This window comes from Myodes glareolus, chromosome 3 (genome assembly GCF_982192425.1).
Source record: "Myodes glareolus chromosome 3, mMyoGla1.1, whole genome shotgun sequence".
Lineage (NCBI taxonomy): Eukaryota > Metazoa > Chordata > Mammalia > Rodentia > Cricetidae > Myodes > Myodes glareolus.
The window spans coordinates 32546097-32566435 of record NC_142028.1 but is presented as its reverse complement, the minus strand read 5'-3'; the positions used below and the strand labels follow the sequence as shown (position 1 = coordinate 32566435).

General features: G+C 42.5%; 1 protein-coding gene across 3 annotated transcripts in view; it reads right to left on the bottom strand.

The window, feature by feature from the left end:
* Ankrd30a (ankyrin repeat domain 30A) overlaps positions 1–8201 on the bottom strand; it is a 73704-nt gene extending 65503 nt beyond the window's left edge. For all 3 annotated transcript variants that reach the window (XM_048444419.3, XM_085686958.2, XM_048444420.3), the window contains exons 1-3: positions 7746–8201; positions 2557–2671; positions 2241–2414 (exon numbers count right to left, since the gene is read on the bottom strand). In XM_048444419.3, coding sequence (XP_048300376.3) covers positions 2241–2414; positions 2557–2671; positions 7746–7990 — 534 coding nt within the window. In that variant the 5' untranslated portion in view covers positions 7991–8201. The remainder of the gene's footprint in view (positions 1–2240; positions 2415–2556; positions 2672–7745) is intronic.
* Between the last annotated feature and the right edge of the window lie 12138 nt (positions 8202–20339).

Here is a 20339-nt window from a genome sequence, read left to right as displayed (position 1 = left end):
TTAGGCAAAATATAAATCAACAATAGAAATGTAACACCTATGAGCCAGTGGAGTAGACAAAGGGGCTGAAATGAACACTAACGGCAAGAGTAATCTGTTCAATGAAATTATAACAACAAAAATCCTAAGTCTAGGGCTGGAGAGATGGCTCAGAGGTTAAGAGCATTGCCTGTTCTTCCAAAGGTCCTGAGTTCAATTCCCAGCAACCACATGGTGGCTCACAACCATCTGTAATGGGGTCTGGTGCCCTCTTCTGGCCTGCAGGCATACACACAGACAGAATATTGTAAACATAATAAATAAATAATTTATATAAAAAAATCCTAAGTCTAAAAAAAGAAGCATTCAAAAGCAAGAGGCATCAACAACATGACAAGAGAAGACCTGCCCCATGACCTATAACAGTCAAGATATCAAAACACGAAGAAAACAAACACTATGAAAAGTCGTATGGGAAAAACACCAACTGACTTCCAAAAGGAAACATGTCAGATCTCTCATCAGTAATCTTCAAGCCAGGAGAGCTGTATGCATATCAGGAACAATTATTTCAAGCCCTGGAAGTAAGGAACTGCTGACTAGACTGCTCTATCCAGCAAGGCTGTCATTTATAATAGAGAAATAAAATAATATTTCTCTATCTATAATAGAGAAATAAGAACACTTCACGACAAGCACACACTAAGCAATCCACAACAAGCAAGCCACCACCATAAAACTTCCTTACAGGAGGCTGGCAAGATGGCTCAGTGGGTAAAAGTAGTTGCCATGCACGCCTGGAGACCTGATCCACAGTGGGAAGAGGAAATGGACTCCCAAATCCCTCGAGAGGAGCAGATGAACAGGGGAGCTATCACACCCGAAACAGCACAGCAGCAGGCTCATAAGATCAACAGGTGACAAACAACAGAACAAGCGGCAATCTGATCACAGAAAAACTAACAGAATTACAACAGACACAAAATGTCAGATTTTGATAACAATAACAGTGGGTGACTTCAACACCCTGCTCTAATCTTTAGAAAGCTCACTTTCACTAAAGATCTCGAAGGAAACTTCAGAGTTAAAGTACACCACAGCTCAAATGCACTTAACGCATCTCCACTGACAATGTCCCACAACAGGTAGGGAATGCACATTCTTCACGCAGCTACACAAACTTCTGTAAAACAGACCACATTCTAGACACAAATCAAGTTTAACAATAAAAAAGATAATTTCTTGTATGATCACAGTGAAATAAAACAGAAATCAAAAGCAAAGAAACTACACAAATATCTGGAGACTGGAGAAACTGGCGGGCGCGGGGGTGGGGGTGGAGGGGGTGGGGGGGTGGGAGTAGTGGGTGGGGTGGGGAGGGGATTTAAGTTCCTAGAATCAAATGTAAAAGGAAACCAAATTCCCGATCCTTCGGGACACTGAAGGAGGCTCCAAGAGGAGCACTTACAGCTTTGAGCCCTTACAGTAAAAATCAGAGCGCTCTCAAACAAACAACCCAGTGATGGACTTCACAGTCTTAGAAAAGCAAGAACAATCTAGACAAGGATAAGAGGTGCTGGGTCCCTGGAACAGGAGTTATGGATGTGAGGCACCATGTGGTGCGGGAGCAGAGCTCGGGTCCTTTGTAAGGCAACGACTGCACTTTATCTCTGAGCCATCTCTCCAGCCCCTAGAACATCTGATTTTTCGAAAGGGTAAAAAGGAAATCTTTTAAAAATGCAGTTGTCTGAGTGGGGTGGGGAGATGGGTCAGCAGGTAAAGGTTCTCATTGCCAAGTCTGTCAATCCAAGTGTAACCCTGAGAAGGAGAAACCCTGGTAGAAGGAGAAAAGCAACTCCCAAAAGTTGTCCTCTGTCTCCACAAGCCTGCTGTGTGTGCGCGTGCACGTGCACACACACAGACACAGACACACACACACACACACACACCTCCTACGCCCACAAATAAATAAACAAAATAAAAAGAAAATGAGGAAATGGTTTAATCAGTGAGTCTCTGATACTGATTGGGGGCTCTTTTCATCACAATGAAAGTACCCTTAAGGTACTTATATTCAAACTTAGATTCCACCAACAGCTTAAAACATTGATTAGACCTAGAGTCCGCATGATCTAATCATTTCTACAAATATCCTCACAAAAATACACAGAAGTGTGTTTTCTCAGTCAGATCATGGTGACGTCACAATATGGCACTGGTAAATATACTTTGATTACTAGGAAATAAAATCACTATTGTACCTTGTTTTTGGCTTCCATATTTGCATTGTGTGCAAGCAGTTTGGCCACTATGGATGTGTTCTCACTGAGGACGGCGTAGTGGAGGGCAGTGTTGCCGCTGCTGTCCGGCACATCCGGATTGGCACCATGCTCCAGCAGTATAGTGGCACATTCTTCTTCTTGGCACTGCACGGCCTGTTGTTATGCATCAAGAAATAGATAGTTTAGGAGTTCAAAATAAGCACATTCTAGGTTTTACTTATTGCTATATTCAAATGAAATTGATTTCTTTTTTCCCCCCGAAGCATCTCTGTTTGACCCGCTGGTTGCTATGTACCTTCATGAGCGCTGTGCTGCTCTCGCCGTCACAGGCATCAAGCTCACATTTCCTCTCTACTAAGAGCGTCACTACTTCTGGATGGCCGTAAGCACAGGCAAGATGTAGCGCCGTTCTGTGGAAATGAGAGCACTTTTTAGTAAATTACAGAGCATCATCTAGAAGCGTATCTCCTGTAATGTAATGTCTCCTCTTTCCAAGCGAACAATTCTTTTCTGGCAGCAGTTCGCTCACAGACAACCTACTGGATTTGTGTGTGTGGCTGCAGGGAAGCCCTGAGACTTGTGCTAAGTAAGCAATTACCGAGCTAGGTTCCTAGCCCAGAGCAGTCAATGTGCAAAGAAGTACACATTGGATTTAGCTTGACTTGGGTACCAGTACTCTTTAAGGTCTGCTATTTATCAGCCATCACTTAGCCTTTCTCTGCCTCAATTTTCTCACCCGTAAAATGAACAAAGGCATTTGACACAAGCTTCATGACTCAAGTTCATGCCCTAAATCCCAAGTTAAAAGGAGAACTGATGTCTGAAAGTTGTCACCTGGCCTCCACATGCACATCACGTGCGCACACACATGTGCACACACACAAACATACACCCCACAATATCAAATTAAATAAAACCTTAAAAATAGTAAGTCATTTCATGGCATGCCACTGTGATACCTAAACAAGAATCTACACAAAGTATCTAAGATGCTTTCTAACTAGTGTACCGTAATAACAGTTATTTTAACTATTTCTATTATTTTACAAAGACAACATTGTAATGAAATAAAAGAACACAACCACACCTACTTAGACAAAATGTTTAATCCTAGCACTCAGGAGGCAGCGGCTGGTAGTTCTCTAAGTTTAAGGCCAGCCTGGTCTACAGAGTGAGTTCTAGGACAACCAGGGCCACACAGAGAAACCCTGTCTAGAAAAAAACCAAAAAGCATATGATGCTCAGTAGCTAAAGCTTGTGCTGGTCTCCTAGCAGACCTAAGTTTAGTTCCACACCTACGTTAGGCTGTTCACAACAACCTGGAACTCTAGCTCCAGGTATTCTGCCCCTGCAGGTACTAGTACACATGTGATGCACGCACGTGTGCTCACACATGTGCTCTCAGACGCCACACACACGGAATATTTAAGAAGAAAGAAAACAGGATGACAGTCCTGGCCATGGGGCAAGCCCATAGTTCATGTCTGCTTCAAATCTGTGTGGGAGTGGGGAGTTGGGTATGACAGTGATTGCTCAAGGGAGACAGGCCAGCACTGAAGAAAAAAATCTATCTTGTTGCCTCCCATTTCTTTAAGTGATACAACCAGGTTCCATCTTGAGCGTGGGCCAATTATTTGAGACTGGGCTACTCTGGTTATCTGAAAACAAGAAGCAGTTACAACCCAGGGAGCCTGGGGCCATGAAGTCACAGGGTCTGGGTAGTAGACAGTCACAGGATACACAGAGATAGAAGGTAAGTCCCTATTGCTGAAGACACCATGCACTTCAGACATAGGGTCCAGAGGCCCCTGACCTGGAACTGACCCCGAGGACTAGCTTTTATGGTCCCAGGAGGCATGTAAGCTTCTGAGGAGAGAAGCAACCAACAGTCCTACCCAGTTACCATGTCTGTGAAGCACAAGCATGGAACTATACCCCGAAGTGTGCAGTAGTGGCACACACACCTTGACAGTAACCAATAGCTCACTAATCAGATTTCAGGCCCATTCAACAAGAGGGAAACCATGCCTGGTACTGAAAATCTAGCCAACTAGATTTAGTTTACTAATGATTCTGATAATGATCAAGGGTCCTGAGTGATGTCATGGATCCTGGAGAAGACCTACAACCACTGCTTTGCTAATCCAGCACAATCCCTAACCACATTCTAGATATTTGTCCTTACACCCACAGCTAAGTGTACACAGATTTCTCTTTGGAACAGACCATTACATAAACCACAACCAGCCAAAATGCAAAGTTGTGGAGTCCAGTCCCAATGCATACATCTACAAAACAGCTGTTTCATTGCAAAGGAGGGGTAAAAAAGATTTTAAGAACCAAAGGAACAGGGAGCTTTGTTATGGTTTAGATTAAAATGGTGCTGTTCCCCAAGGGGCCTGCGGGCCGTGAGGGGCAGCAAGTCCCAGTCAGGTAGCTGAGTGGAGGTTTGAGCCACTTGGCTGGTGAGAGACAAAGACATTATGCAGAGAAAGTGGGTATTTATTTAGTGAGTTATGGAGGGGAAAGGAAGAAGGGGGAAGGGGAGAAGGGAGAAGAGCAGAAAGAGGCAGTGAGAGATGGTACAGGAGAATTGTCTGTATTCTGTCAATCATGTTTTAAATAAATGCTGATTGGCCAGGCAGGAAGTATAGGCGGAAAAACCAGACAGGAAGTAGAAATGATGCAATGAGAACAGGAGAATTCTGGGAAGGAGGAAGTTGATTCCTCCCACTCCTGCCCAGATCAATGAAGCAGCAGGATGTGACCTGCCAGCTGAAAAAGGTACAGAGCCATATGGCAAACATAGATCAGAATAATGGGTTAATATAAGTCATAAGAGCTAATATAAAGCCAGAGCTAATGGGTCAATCAGCTTTATAACTTTAGAGATCTCTGTGTGATTTTCTTTGGGGCTAAACAGCTGGGCAGGACAGAAACCCCCAACAAGCAGGCCTGTTCATGTTATAGAAAGAGAGAAAAGAGAGAGAGAGAGAGAGAGAGAGAGAGAGAGAGAGAGAGAGAAAAGGGGGGAGAAGAGAGACAGAAGCTGCCTCTTCAGAAGAGAGATGGAAAGGAAGGAGCTCAGGCTGCAAGCAGAAAGAAGCAAGATGTGAGGGGGGAGCTTGTCTCTTAAAGGGACAGGACAGACCATTACAAGCTTACTTGAGATTGTCTCCCAGAAATGTCAGAAGCTATCTGCACCCATAAAGTCTCACCAATATGACTGGCCAAATGAGAACTGAACAAGGACAACACCAATGGACGTGTCGAAGTGGATGGGGAAGAGCCTGTGGGTTTTCAACCCTACACAAAGAACTATAGGCAACTAGGAAAGCTGGGAGCAGGAGGGGTCTTCCCCAATGAAGAGCACACAGATTGGTTATCCAATACTAAATGGTCAGTCCGAAAAACATACATATGAATAACATCATACAGACTGAGCAGGTTATAGTTAGAAATACATATGAATATATGTACAAATATACATGTAACAGCAATTAATGAAAAGACAAGGCCAGGAATTTGAAGTAGAGCAAGTGAGGTTATATGGGAGCATTTGGACGGAGGAAAGGGAAGTGGGAAATGATGTAGTTATAATCTAAAAAAAAATCAGTAACTTTTATTCTTTATCACATTTTAAATATATTATAGTTAAGACAGACCATACCTTATGTGTATATATGTATAATCAACATATTATGTCTTCTTACTTGATGTGACATCTTCCCATGTTAATCCATATCTACATCTACACTACCTTCAGGGGTCATATATTCCTAATGGATGCACTGCAATTTATTTATAAAATACATTTTCCAGCTTCTTCTTAATACACTGCTATTTCAAGCAGTGCCAAGAAAGAGAAATTGCCTCCTTATTTCCCAAATCTACTTTAGGGACAGAAACATGTTTAAAGTAGAGCAGACTACTTTCTACCAGTTTGCCTATTTGAAAAGTCTTAAGCAGAAGCTGCACTGTCCTTCACCCTCATACAGTGAGTCCCTGAAAAGTGACATTTCATTTCTCTCTTGACTTACTTTCCTGCTCTTACTACAGACGCAGAATATTTTTCTAATGTCCATAGATGACTTATGAATCTACAAAAAGAAAAAAAAGGAAGGAGGGAAGGAAAGAAAGAGAGAGAAAGAAAAGCTCAACAAGTTTATGTAAATTAAACTAAAGAGTTCCCGGGCTAGGAATCCAGCTCAATTCCAGAGAACTTGCCTGACATCTGCAAGGCCACGTGTTTGATCCCCAGCAAAAATCTACAAATGACTAAATTTAAAAAAAAAAAAATAAAGAGTTCAAGTTTTTCCTCATTGAGTTAAAAAAAATTCTCCATAAGATGAAGATGGTTTTCATGTGATACACACACACACACACACACACACACACACACACACACTGTGAAAGCTCTGCAAGTATACAGTTGCTTTATCCTCGCTGTGTTTAGTCAGTTCTTGAGAATGCTCCATTTCAGGCTTTTACAAAGCTCAATGGTAGACTGTATCCTGAGCATACATCACGGCCTGCATTCAGTCCCCAACACACCCAGACACATACACAGGCACACATACGTGACACAGTGGTTTTGTAGTCATTCTTAGTCTTGTTTTAGTACTTTTCTCATTATGTTCTATTAACGTTTAAATTATAATCTATCAGGAATTTATTTTAGTGACATAAAGCTGTAGCTAGTTTTCGCCAAACAAGTTAACAAGTATTTCATTCACGAATGTCGTTTCCTACTAATAGGGGTGTTACCAGAATCAATTTCTAAATTCTCACAGGTGCTCAACTGGGTACTTCCAGGTTTTCTATTCTGCTCTATCCACTGGTGTGTCTCTTGGCTGCCAGTCAATGACCGATGTGTGAGAACTAATATTAGGTGTTGATGCTTTAGAAAGGCTTTTACTCTAGTCTCATCACAAAAATCAAAAGCAGCATGAGAAACTCAAAATTGTTAAAACGATGATATTCTTATTTGGCTTATGTAAAATTGATAAGGATACGGAGTTCACATTCTGGGAATTATTCATCCTCTATTTGAGAACATGGAACTATTTTCCCACTTCAAAATGCAGCACAAAACATAGTCACACTGGTATGTATTGATATGCTATTGGATATTACTGGAAGAATCGTTAACCTTCAACAGAAACATTTCTCCCATTATGAATTTTTTACAATGTAAAACATTTTTAAATGTGTGCAAAAAATTAAAACGTTTAGTTAACGCACTTTACACAGCCAATAAAGGGAACTGTAAGTGGATCAGAAATCAGTTAGAGTGTTTTCTAGTGTAGTCTTTGCTGCTCTTACAGGAGCGGGTGCCAGATCCCACAGAGGCTCTGGCATCCAAAAGTAAGATAGGAAGAGTCAAGCTTCCTTAGTGACAGCCAGCAGCCTCTGTTCCAGACAAGGTGCGCGCTCCGCCACCAGCCACGTCCCGCCCCGCTAGCTCGGGGCCCTATTTATTACCTGTCCTTCTTGTCTCTATCGTTCACGCCACTTTTCCCAAGGATAAGGATATGCTGTACTTTGGCTACATCACCCACGCTTGCAGCCTTGTGGATCTTGCCCATATCCTTGTCGTGAATGTGGTACCTGGGCATGTGGGCGCCACTAGCACTCTCACGCCCAAAGCCCACGCAGTTGTTCCGCGGGCGAGCAGAGGGGCCTAAAGGCGACGGGCCCTTACTTCTAAAGCCAAAAATCTTCTTCATGGCAAGGGGGTATGCCCCTCACAGGCACCTTCTCCGCGCGAGACTTCAGCTTCCTCCACAACGCAGCCCTAGCGTCTACTGAAAAACCAGCCAAGTTTCACGGAGTCCCAGCAGGAAAGTCGCTGCATGGCTCGGCAGGGTTTTAAAGCACGATAATCGCCAAGCAAAGCTGCAAACTAGCAACCCGCGCCGTCTAGTCCCCGCGCACGCGCATACTGTCCCGGCCCAGCCGGTGCCCAGCACGCATGCGCAGAGCCAGCCCCCGCCCTCTGCTCTTTCCGGAGGTCAAGCGCTAAGTGGGTTCCTTGGCTGGCGGCGACTTTCCCGGTGGCTCCGTTTTACTCTCAGCTAGTGCGGCGAGCTGGCCAGCCTAGGCTTCAGGATCGCCTGCAGGGCTCCAACAAGGATCGAAGCGAGGACCCAGCACTCCAGGCTTCCTGGGCGTCTGCAGAAGAGCCCAGAACTTTCTTGACCCGCTGGAGGCCTGCTTCCTTGCTTAGCTTTGGTCTTGTGTTTCAGTGGCAGTTATAAGGTCCTTGGAGGGCAGGCAGGCGACTCTTTTAACTGAACCTGGGCCATAATCCAAAAGTGGGCCAAACTATGGGCAGCATGGATGGAATTACGGCATGAGAGACAAAGGGAAGAGATATTTTTTTGTCAAGCTAACCCTCTAAGTATTTGAGAATTAGTGAAATAAATGGTTGTGTTTCACAGTCAATGTATGAATTATACAAGCTGATAGAAGGTAAATATGTCTCCCTTTGGGGCCTGAATGAAACAATGTGGCCTTAGATTTTGGTTTTATACTTGGAAAAAATAATTCGTAGTGAACAGTTTTCCTAGTGGAAATATCTGCTTTAACGTCCTAATAATTTTGTCAATCTAGAAACACATCTCACCACAAAGGGTGTGGTAGCTAGTCTTAGGTCAATTTGACACACAAACTAGAGTTATTGAAGAGGACAGAACATCAATTGAGAAAATACCTCCATAAGATCGAATGTAAGGCATTTTTTAATTAGTGATTGGTAGAGGAGGGCCCAGCCCATTGTAGATGGTGCCATCTCTGGACTGTTGGTCGTGGGTTCTATACGAAAGCAGGTTGAGCAAACCAGTAAGTAAACAGCAGCCCTTCATGGCCTCCGCATTATCGGCTCCGGCCTCCATGCTCCTGGGCTGTTTGACATGTTGTGCTGAGGTTCTTTGATGATGAACAGCAATATGGAAGAATAAGCTAAGTAAACCCTTCCCTCCCCAACTTGCTTTTTGTCCATGGTGTTTCATCGCAGCAATAGAAACACTAAGACAAAGGGAATAAAATACCATTTATTTTGGAGCCAAATATTACTGCCCAAGTTCCAGGAACACAGGTTCAGATTACCCCAAATTCCATTCTATGTTCTAATTTTAAGAAGTTGCATAAAAAGAGAATAAATCAACACACTTTTCAAATACATTGGTGGGTACATCAGGTAGGTAGGTTTTTAGCAACATTGGATATGCTGGTGACTGTGTTACCCTCCTCAGGTGCCATTTGATGGATTTCTTAGCCCTTCTGATTGGTGGAAACAGTCTGATTGAACATTCAAAAGATTTTACCTAATAGTAACAAAGAGGTTAGGTCCCTTGCATAGCAGAACAAGATGTCTCAATGTAATTTGGCTCCGGATTTGCAACATTCAGAGCACTCCACTGCTATAGTTCTGGTCAGTCGGTCTTGTGCTCACCACTTCTTTCTGGGAATTCTGCTACACAGTGTGGGTCTATTTTACATGCTATACTCCGTTCATAATGATTTTATTATTGTGAATTTAGGTTTTTGTAATAAAAATTGAAATAATCTCTATTGCTACTGATCTTATATATGTTGGAGGAGGGGGTGTCTCACTCTAGCGGGAGCTGGCCTTGAACCTACAGTTATTCTCCTGCCTCTGCCCTGGAATGTTGATGGTATGGGTGTCAACCACTGCTCCTGCCTTCTATTACTCAATCACACTTCTTTGGACCCTGTTCTGACTCTTTTTCTGTCCACTAGTGGTTCTCCGTAATAGCCTCCATCTGCTGCAAAAAGGCGCTTCTTCCAGGAGTGTTGGGATCAATTGGAGTCCTGGCCTTCAGCTGCTCTTCCCTGCTAGAGCCTTCTAATTGAAGTCACTAAAAGCTGTGCCTAGCCTAGAGGATCAGAGGATGGGATTTTCACCTGTTGGCCATTGACTGCTGGGTATTTAAGCCTCCATGGTGCTATTAAAGGAGGGCCTTTGTACCAGTGATAGGAGGTCTATATGTCTGTCTGCCTCTGTGTGTGTTTCCTCAACCTCCATCCCCTCGCCCGAAGCTCGCGAACTGATTGTAGTACGCAGAGTGCAGACAGGGTTGCAGCACACAGCGATTGAAGGTCCCACTGAGATAACGGGACCTAGGGAATGCTGAGAGGTCGTCCTTGGAAGGTGAGGGTGGATTGGGGTGTGTGTTAATCCTGACGCCCTTTGCTCGGTTTCCACCCCACCGAGATAGAGAGGTAAGTGGACGGGGTCGTTCCCAGCCGGCGGGGACATATTGAGGAATTAAGATGGGAATTGTTAGCAGTATCTTCTCTTCCTTGTTCAGAAAACAATCAGTCACTAGGGAGGAGTTTGATTTAGAGTTTGTAGAGGATAGTGAGGAATCATTGGAAGATGAGGAGGAAATTATACGCAGGCAAATAAGAAATCTCTGTAGAAAACTGAGAAAATGTAAAGTAAAAAAAGATTCACACCCAACTCCCTCGGCCCCACCGGCTTATAATGACGAAGGTGGTTGCAGTTAAGTAGGGGCTCGAACATTGAACAAAACAAAGGAGTTTGCTTCCGTCCTGTACACATGGTTGCACCGGTGATGGAGGTGCCAGACACTAACAACCCAGGGCAAATAATTCACCAACATTTTGCAATACAATTTAAAGAAATGAAGCAACTGAAGGAAGCTGTTGCTGCGTATGGGGCTCAAGCACCCTTCACATTGGCCATGGTAGAATCTTTCTCCACTCTGAATTTAACACCAAGTAATTGGCAGCAATTATGCTGTGCTGTCTTATCTGGGGGAGATTATTGCCTATGGAGAGGGGAATATCAGGAAAATTGTATACAAACGGCCCAATTAAATGCTCTAGCGGATCAAGCTCAATGTAATTTAGATATGTTAACTGGGGCTGGGGCTTATACTGATTTTCAGCAACAAATTCTATATGATCCAGGAGTATGCGCCCAAAAAGCTGCAGCTGCCGCTAAAGCTTGGACGACCCTACATAACAAAGCAGCTGGGGATCAATTATCAAAAGTTTTACAAGGACCATCTGAAGCATTCCAAGATTATGTAGATAGACTGTTACAATTAGCAGGTAGATTGTTTGGAGATGTGACAACAGCCACACCTATAATACAGCAACTTGTATTTGAAAATGCCAACAAATATTGTAAGGAAGCCTTATGCCCTCACAAAGCAAAGAGTTTAAATGAATAGATCAGAATATGCAGAGATATAGATGAGCATTTCATTCAAGGCCAGGTTATAGCAGCAGCTATTCAACCTCGGAGAAACATACGAGGACAGGGAGAGAGGGCCGGAGGCCATAATTGTTTTAACTGTGGAACTCTTGGCCATTTTCAAAAGGAATGCCCACAACTGATAATGAAGGGAAGGAGGAAACCTGGCATTTGCCCTAGATGCAGAAGGGGAGCACATTGGGCTAATGATTGCCTTTTCAAAACAGATATAGATGGGAAACCCCTGCCACCTACCATTTTAGTCAACAGCAGGGAAACTGGCAGAGGGCCCTGCTCTAGGGCCCCAAAACCTCAGTGTATGGAGCAATACACTGGTGAGAGGAGCTGTTTGTGTTATTCCTTCAGGAACGGATAAGCCCATTTGGGTACCAGAGCGATATGTTCGGGCTGTGGAAAATGATGGGAAAGGATCCTGTGATGAGCCTGAGAATGACATCTGCCATTCTCTTGATGAGCCCCCAGTCAAGCAGAAAGCACTGTGTGAAGCCTGGTAAGAAAGCCCCTTGTATTGATCAGTGAGCCAAGCTAGTTCTTTGTATTCATCTTTCTAGGCCTCAAACTATACTGATGGAACTGCTTTAAGCAATCTGGCGATAGAACAGGCTTCTATTAATCAAACCTTTTCCTTTGTGAATGCTTTATGTTTTGTTATATTTTGGGGGGTATGACTATTACTTTAAAGGAATCCTATACAAGTGAGTGTAGTTCTTATCTTTCTTTTTTGGAATATTTCTCTGAGAGCCCAGGCACTATTAAATCCCATGTTTGTTTTAGTTTTCTTTCTTTTTTCTTTTCCTTTTTGTAGTATGGGATAGCACCTTTGGGGGAAAAGACACTCTTGGCTGTTCTTTCAGAAACTGTGGCCTGGGCGACTGCTGGGATGACCACTCCAGTGCTGCCTTGTTGGTTCGGGTACCAGCCATCATACCACTGCCAATTACCAAAAAGACTAAGAGACTGAGATGACCCTGTATCGAGAGAAACGAGATTCTGGAGAGACAGCTGCAGTGGTTGATGTCATCGCGGTGTCTGCTGCTGCAACCATGGTCGCAGGACTGGCAATAGCACAAACATCGTTGGTGTCGGACACCATGGAGAAACTGGCAAGACAAGTCAACGATGCTCTCCAGACTCAGAATGCCCTGAATGCCCACATTAAATTTGGACTTTTTGCCCTATTGTAGGAGCAGGTGGACTTATGGCTAGTACAACAAATGTCTTATTCTGTAGGGCGCCAAAGGCACCACAACCCTGCTGTCATTTCCTGCCTCTCAAGCAGCTTCGGCCCCGCCCTGAGGCGCTTGGCGTGCTTTCCCGAATGGCGCGATCCAGCCACCAATAGGGAGCTGACGCATAAGATCAGGAGCAGCCAGAGCCATTCAGACTCGGACACGTCTCAGGCTTTGTTCTGCACGGTTTATAAGCCGTGCGTGCCAGGGCCCGGGGTCCTTCGCCATCAACCTCAAGTTTGTGCGCTCCCAATAAAAGTACGTTCTGAGAAGAATCCTGTTGTGGTTGTCTCTTCTGCTGGCGGACGCAGCGTGCCACATTATTCACACTTTTATCATTCCATTTGTATGACATCTGTTAATATTACTAATGCCTCTTATGTGGTGAAACAACTCAATGGTTACTTGAATAGCCCTTGAAATGTTACAATTAGCACACCAGATTGTTGATACCTGTGTGCCCTGTTTTAGCCAAAGGATTGGTAGAATACCATAGCCCAAATGGAAGGCTGGGTCCAGTGGTGATTGGGGACCCTATTGCTGGCAATCTTAATGCCTGTTCCATGGGCATTCATCTCTGAATTCTGTATAAGATCAGACAACCCATGAGAATGCAGCATATGGTCACTTAGCAAGTCCTTATGAGCCTGTTGGCCAGTAACTCGAAAGTATTCCAGGTTTGGTTGCGAATACTGCACCAACAATGAATACTCCTCCATAGACAGGCAACTTCTACAGAAGAGGGCCCACCTAAGACAGGGAAGGGGCCTCCCAAAGATGGGTAAGGGTTTACTTGGTGCTGGAGAATTATCTGTATTCTGTCAATCATGTATTTTAATAAAACACTGACTGGCCAGGCAGGAAGTATAGGCGGGAAAACCAGACAGGAAGTAGAGGTGATGCAATGAGAACAGGAGAATTTCTGGGAAGCAGGAAGCTTCCTCTGCCATTCCTGCCCAGATCACCAAAGAAGCAACATGGGAGCTGACAGCTGGAAAAGGTACCAAGCCATATGACTAACATAGCTGAGAATAATGGGCTAATATAAACTATAAGAGTTAACAAGAAGCCTGAGCTAATGGGCCAATCAGTTTATAATCTTATGGAGTCCTGTGTGTGATTTTGATTGGGACTTGCTGGTTGTGGGGTACCAGGTGGGACAGAAACCCCAACAAGCTGGCTCTCATGTTACTTATGGCGCCCAACGTGGATAACTGCATCCACGTAAAGCCTGAGACAGCTTGGGAAGTAATTCTAGAACAAAATGACAGCATTGTGCGTGGTTTCTTGGTAGCAGCAATTTCTTGGGTCTGCTCTGCTTGCTAGAGGCAAGCAAGTGCTCTCATCTAAGAGAGGCTTCCTGACTCAGCTTTAGCTGCAAAATCCTGCAGCTCTTTAAGAGGTCCTGACACAAAATACTTAAACGGTATTGATAAAAAGCTGAACGCATGCTTTTTGGGTTTTCAGCCGTAGCAGGAAAAAAGCTGTGCTGTTTTAAAATGCTGGCTTTCTGGGCTGTCCTGCCAGGGCAAACTCTGACTCTTTCAGGCAGGCAGTCTGACTGAGTGTGGTCTGTGAGTAGAATGTTGCAGCTTGCTTGCTGGCAGGAACCTTGAAACACTGTAGAGTTGTGACGATAAAAATGGCTCTGGCGGTACCTCTGCCGTGAGGCTGGAAAGCTAAGGAATGGGCTGGATCTACCCGTCAAAGCCACGGCTTTCATCTTCTTAAAGACTCATGTGGTCAGAAAAAGAGAGACATACAGTGAATAGAGATTCAAAGACAAAGAAAACCTCTTAATGGTTTACAGTGTTTTAAAAATATATGCAGGATCAAAGTTAAAGTTCTAAAAGTAAAAAGAAAGAAAAAGAGTAGTTGGGTGTGGTAGTGCACACCTTTAATCCCAATGCCTGGGAGGCAGAGACAGACAGATCTCTGAGTTCAAGGTGTGGTAGCACACACCTTTAATCCTAGCACTGGGGAAGCAGAGACAGGTGGAACTCTGTGAGTTCAAGGACAGCCTGGTCTACAGAGTTATCCCAGGACAAAGATATATACAGAGAACCTGTCTCAAAAAGCCAAAAGTTAAAAGTAAAAATAAAAGAAATAGAGGTTAAAGTAAAGCCACATATAGATGGAAAATAAACAGAGAATCTTGATACTGTATGCTATTATGCTCTCTTTGAATTGTTTGAATGCTGAGGAAGGAGCAACAGCTGATAAAAGACTTTTGTTTATAAATGCTGCTGAACTAACCCAAGATAGGTATTTTGAAAATACCTTGGCTTCAAAACTGAAGTCAAAAGGTATGTTACTTTGGAGAAGAGATTTTGCTTTTGTTTCCACAGAAAATGAGAGGCTGTGGATTCATTCTGAGTTAAGAAAAATCAGGTTCAATAAAGGAAGACCACCTAAGAAATCTCCAATAGGAACAGATGGCCCAGATGACAGAGTTCTTCATCCAGAACAGGTTCAAGACTGCTGCTTGAGATGATCAAGACTCACAGGATACTCCAGTCAGGACTTGATTATAACTCTAAATTTTCTTTAGGTCCCCATAAGATCATCAGCACCCCCAACCAGCAGGAAGTAGCCTGGAATACTACGCCCACATTCCCAAAAAATGGACTATGGGTATTTTCCTTTGTTTTTGTTTTTTTTTTTTTAAAAAGAGGGAAATGGTGCTGGAGAATTATCTGTATTCTGTCAATCATGTATTTTAATAAAACACTGACTGGCCAGGCAGGAAGTATAGGCGGGAAAACCAGACAGGAAGTAGAGGTGATGCAATGAGAACAGGAGAATTCTGGGAAGCAGGAAGCTTCCTCTGCCATTTCTGCCCAGACCACCAAAGAAGCAACATGGGAGCTGACAGCTGGAAAAGGTACCAAGCCATATGGCTAACATAGCTGAGAATAATGGGTTAATATAAACTATAAGAGTTAACAAGAAGCCTAAGCTAATGGGCCAATCAGTTTATAATCTTATGGAGTCCTGTGTGTGATTTTGATTGGGGCTTGCAGTTGTGGGGTACCAGGTGGGACAGAAACCCCAACAAGCTGGCTCTCATGTTACATTTACTCTTCTGAGATGACCTAAGACAGGAGGGTCTTCTATTTTATAAAAAATTTAGAGGGGAGATGTTGGGATCAATTAGAGTACTGGCCTTCAGCTCCTCTTCCCTGCTAGAGTCTTCTAACTGAAGTTACTAAAAGCTGTGCCTTGCCTAGAGGATCAGAGGATGGGATTTTCACCTGTTGGCCATTGACTGCAGGGTGTTTAAGCCTCCACGGTGTTATTAAAGGAGGGCCTTTGTACCAGTGATTGGAGGTCCGTGTGTCTGTCTGTCTCTGTGTGTTTCCTCAACCTCCAGCCCCTTGCCTGAAGCTCGCAAACTGATTGTAGTGCATAGAGCACAGACGGGGGCGTGGTGTGTGGCACAGAAGTGAGAATGACACTCATCTGTGGGTCTAAGAAAGTATTTAGAATGAAGGTGGGGGAGGGCTAGAGAAATGACTCAGCCAACAAGAGAACCTGCATTCACTTCTCAGCACCCACACGATGGTGGCTAGCAGTGCTCTGTAATATCATTTCCAAGGGATGTGGTGCCCTCTTCTGCCTTCCATGGGCACTGCGCAGACATACATACAAGCAAAACATTCATACACAGTTCATCAAGAGGAAATCTCAATACTGAACGTCTATGCCCCAAATACAAGGGCATTCTCATTCATGAAAGAAACACTACTAAAGCTTAAATCACACATTAAACCCCACACACTAATAGTGGGAGACTTCAACACCCCACTCTCAACACTGGACAGGTCTCTCAGACAGAAAATTAACATAAAAATATGGGAACTAACAGATGTTATGAATCAATTGGACTTTGCAGACATATAAAGAACTTTCCATCTAAACAGAAAAGAATATACCTTCTCAGCACCTCATGGAACCATTTCTATAATTGACCACATACTATGTAACAAAGTAAACCTTGACAGATAACAAAAAATTGAAATAACTCCATGTATCTTATCAGATCACCATGGCTTAAAATTAGAATTCAACAGCAACACTAATTTCTGAAAGTCCACAAACACATGAAAATTAAACAATGCTCACATGAATCATCTATTAACGAATCAATCCCACACCAGTTATGTTTTAAGGGGTTATTTATTTGGCGGGGGGTAAAACTTACATACACCATAAACTGTCAGGAAGGGAGCCTAGTCGCTGGAGCAGGAGCCGGGAGCAGCAGCAGAGACCGAGCACCGGAACCAAGAGCCGGAACCAAGAGGGCCTTATCCGGAACTGCTTCTCTTTTTAAAAGAGAAATATACCACGCCCCAGTGGGCTGGTATTTCAGCAGCTATTGGCTGACGGAGCGGAAGTCGCTCCCCGCTGCACTGTGGGCTCCTGCTTCAGTGATTATTGGTTGAGGCAGCGGAAGTTACTCCCACAACACCTCCCCCTTTTGTTTAAGTAAGAGAGTTCTAAGCCTACTACGAAATTATATACAGTAAGTACAAACCTACACAATTATATACAATAAATACAAATATCCTATTCTAACTAGCTTAAGTCTTGTATAAGAAATAACTTGGCCACGTCATAAAAGGAAAGTAACTACGTTTATATAATCTTCAATCCCATCAAAGATCTGAGAAGGGAAATAATGTTACCTAAGTAATTAGGAAGTGCAATCAAACTTCCAGAACATGTAACAAATCATAGAGACAACTGGCTACCTGGGCAAACACCCAAAATCACGTTTGCAGCGTTGAAGCAACCAACTTTGGCTAAGGCCTAACGTAACTGACATACCATTTTCAAAGGCAAGGAACTTTTCAAAACTATCTTATCCTGTCTTGGCAGGATATGACAGTCCTGTTTTATCCATTTACGGATACTCTGTAACTCTGTCAGTAGTTGAGGTATGGGCATTTCTTTACCCAAAGGCCAGTTCTACCAGGAAGAAAGGCTCCAGGTGGAGTGTCTTTGGTGCTCAACATTCTCTCGGGAATAGATCAGTGTTGCCAGGAAGGATTGTGTCTCCCTACCACAGAACTCTGAGTTAGATTAAAGGCCATTTTCTACAGCTCTTTGAAGAGGTTGAAGATTATCTATCTATACTGAATATAATCTCTATGTATCTAAAGAACCTGATTAGTCTAATTATAAATGACAAACTTAGATGACTATTGATCTATATTATTCTCAATATCTATCTAACTTAAAGACTGAAATAGTAAACAACTGTGCAATAAATGGGGACAATATGACCTCCAAATATAAACAATGTGCAAGTATACATTGCAATATGGTAAATATATTTATCAATACATAAACAATATATAAGTATCTTAATCAGAGGTAGAAGTGTACAATGCAATATGGTAAAATATACATATATCAATACAATATATATATGTCAATACATAAAAATGTTTTAAACAGAGGTAGAAGCATGTATGCATAAAATAGTCAACATAATTTAACTTTGTATCAATATATAAGAATCAATACCAATATATTTGTCAAAAACAATAACTCACAAGTACAAAGCTATTATCCCATAATCCAATTATCCCTCTTTTTTTTTTTGATTCCTGCGCTTATAAAATTCCTCCCCCAACCCTCAACCCTATACTAATTATAACCAACCCCTAAATGATGTCCCTAAACCCAAGGACAAACTTTACTGGGAGAGGGGACGTCGTTCTCTAGAATTACTTCCAGCTGTCATGGGGGCGACGTTCTTTCTGGGGAATCTGTGAAAGTAAAATGATGGTTAAATTTCAAGATCAATGTCTTTTAAAATTGCAAATAGTCTCTGAGTATTTTGTGGAGGTCTGGCCAGAATGTTGTACAAGATGTGCATCATTTCAGCTAACCACGTTGGCATCGTCTTGTGCAGCTGGTACTCAAAACAGGTCTTGTAGTAGCGCTATCAGTATCATGATGTCATATCAACCAGGTGAAGTTGTTGTTATGGGGCCCCATCTTCTTCCTGGAAACTTCAAATGTCACTGCAGGAAAAACTTATTGTTCATTGTGGAAAACTTAAACATTAATCATATATATTAATCATATATTAATATCATATATTATATGATTATAATAATATATAATCATATATTAATCATATAGACATATACAGACATACATATATTCAAAGAAAGACATGATAGATATATTCACTGAAAGGTATGATAGATATGAAGAAAAGTAAAAATGTTTTCTAAACTCATATTTCTTTCTGTCCCATATCATGGCTCTTGACATGAGACAGAAACTCCAGAAATTCTGGGTTTTTCTTTTAACAACAGGCTTGGAATTAGAGAGGGACTGAGCCAGAGTCCAACTCTAAAACCAGCTCTATAAATTTAGAAATATGATTTAGTATATTTTACTTACAGAACCTATTCAGTTTTCTTGATAGTCCTTATTGTGCCATTATTTTCCGTCTGTCAGTATTCAGATATCCAGGGTCCCTTGAACTTTTCAAAAATCAGTGTTTTCCTGTGGAGATAAGAACAGAACCCTGCCCCCATTCTATATGTTTTTCTTACCAACTGTATGAATATCATCATTGTGGATGAGCTGTCATTTCTCCTTTCCAAGAGGTTTCTCCTCTTCAAATCGAACCTTTATTAATTTTGATGGTATCCACAACTTTTCTTCTCCTGTGGAAACAAGAGCAAAACCCCTTCCCCAACGTAGCACATCTCCTGGCCTCCATTGAGAGGTCAGCACGTCTTTGAAATAAACAGGTTGGTTTAGTTCAGAAGTTTTTTCCATTATCCAATGCCTCTCTGCTGCTGTTGTTCCTTTCTCATTAGCATTAAGAAAATTCAAGGTTAATAAAGCATTATGCAATCTATTTCTGGGGGTATCTTTTGTCCCTTTCTGTTTGTTTAGCATATCCTTTATAGTACGATTTGATCTTTCTATAACTGCTTGACCTGTAGGATTGTATGGTATACCTGTAACATGCTTAATATTATAATAAGCAAAAAATCGTTTCATTTTCCTAGATACATAAGCTGGACCATTATCTGTTTTTATTTGTGCAGGTATACCCATAATGGCCATAACTTCTAATAAATGCGTGATTACTGAGTCAGCTTTTTCAGAGCTTAAAGCAGTTGCCCACTGAAAGCCTGAATAAGTGTCAATGGTGTGATGTACATATTTTAATTTGCCAAATTCTAGAAAGCGAAACACATCCATCTGCCAAATTTCATTCCTTTTAATACCCTTTGGATTAGTCCCTGCAGGCAATGGTGTTTGGTTATAAAAAGAGCAAGTAGGGCATTTCTTTACAATCTCCTTAGCTTGTTGCCATGTAATAGAAAACTCTTTTTTCAAGCCTTTGCTATTGACATGATGTTTTTTATGAAATTCAGATGCCTCCAGCACACTACCAATCAATAATTGATCAATATCTGCATTACCTTGTGCTAGAGGACCTGGCAGACCTGTATGGGATCGGATATGCGTTATATACATAGGGCAGAGCCTGTTTCTGATCATGTCTTGTACCTGGATAAACAATGAGGTCAGTTCTGT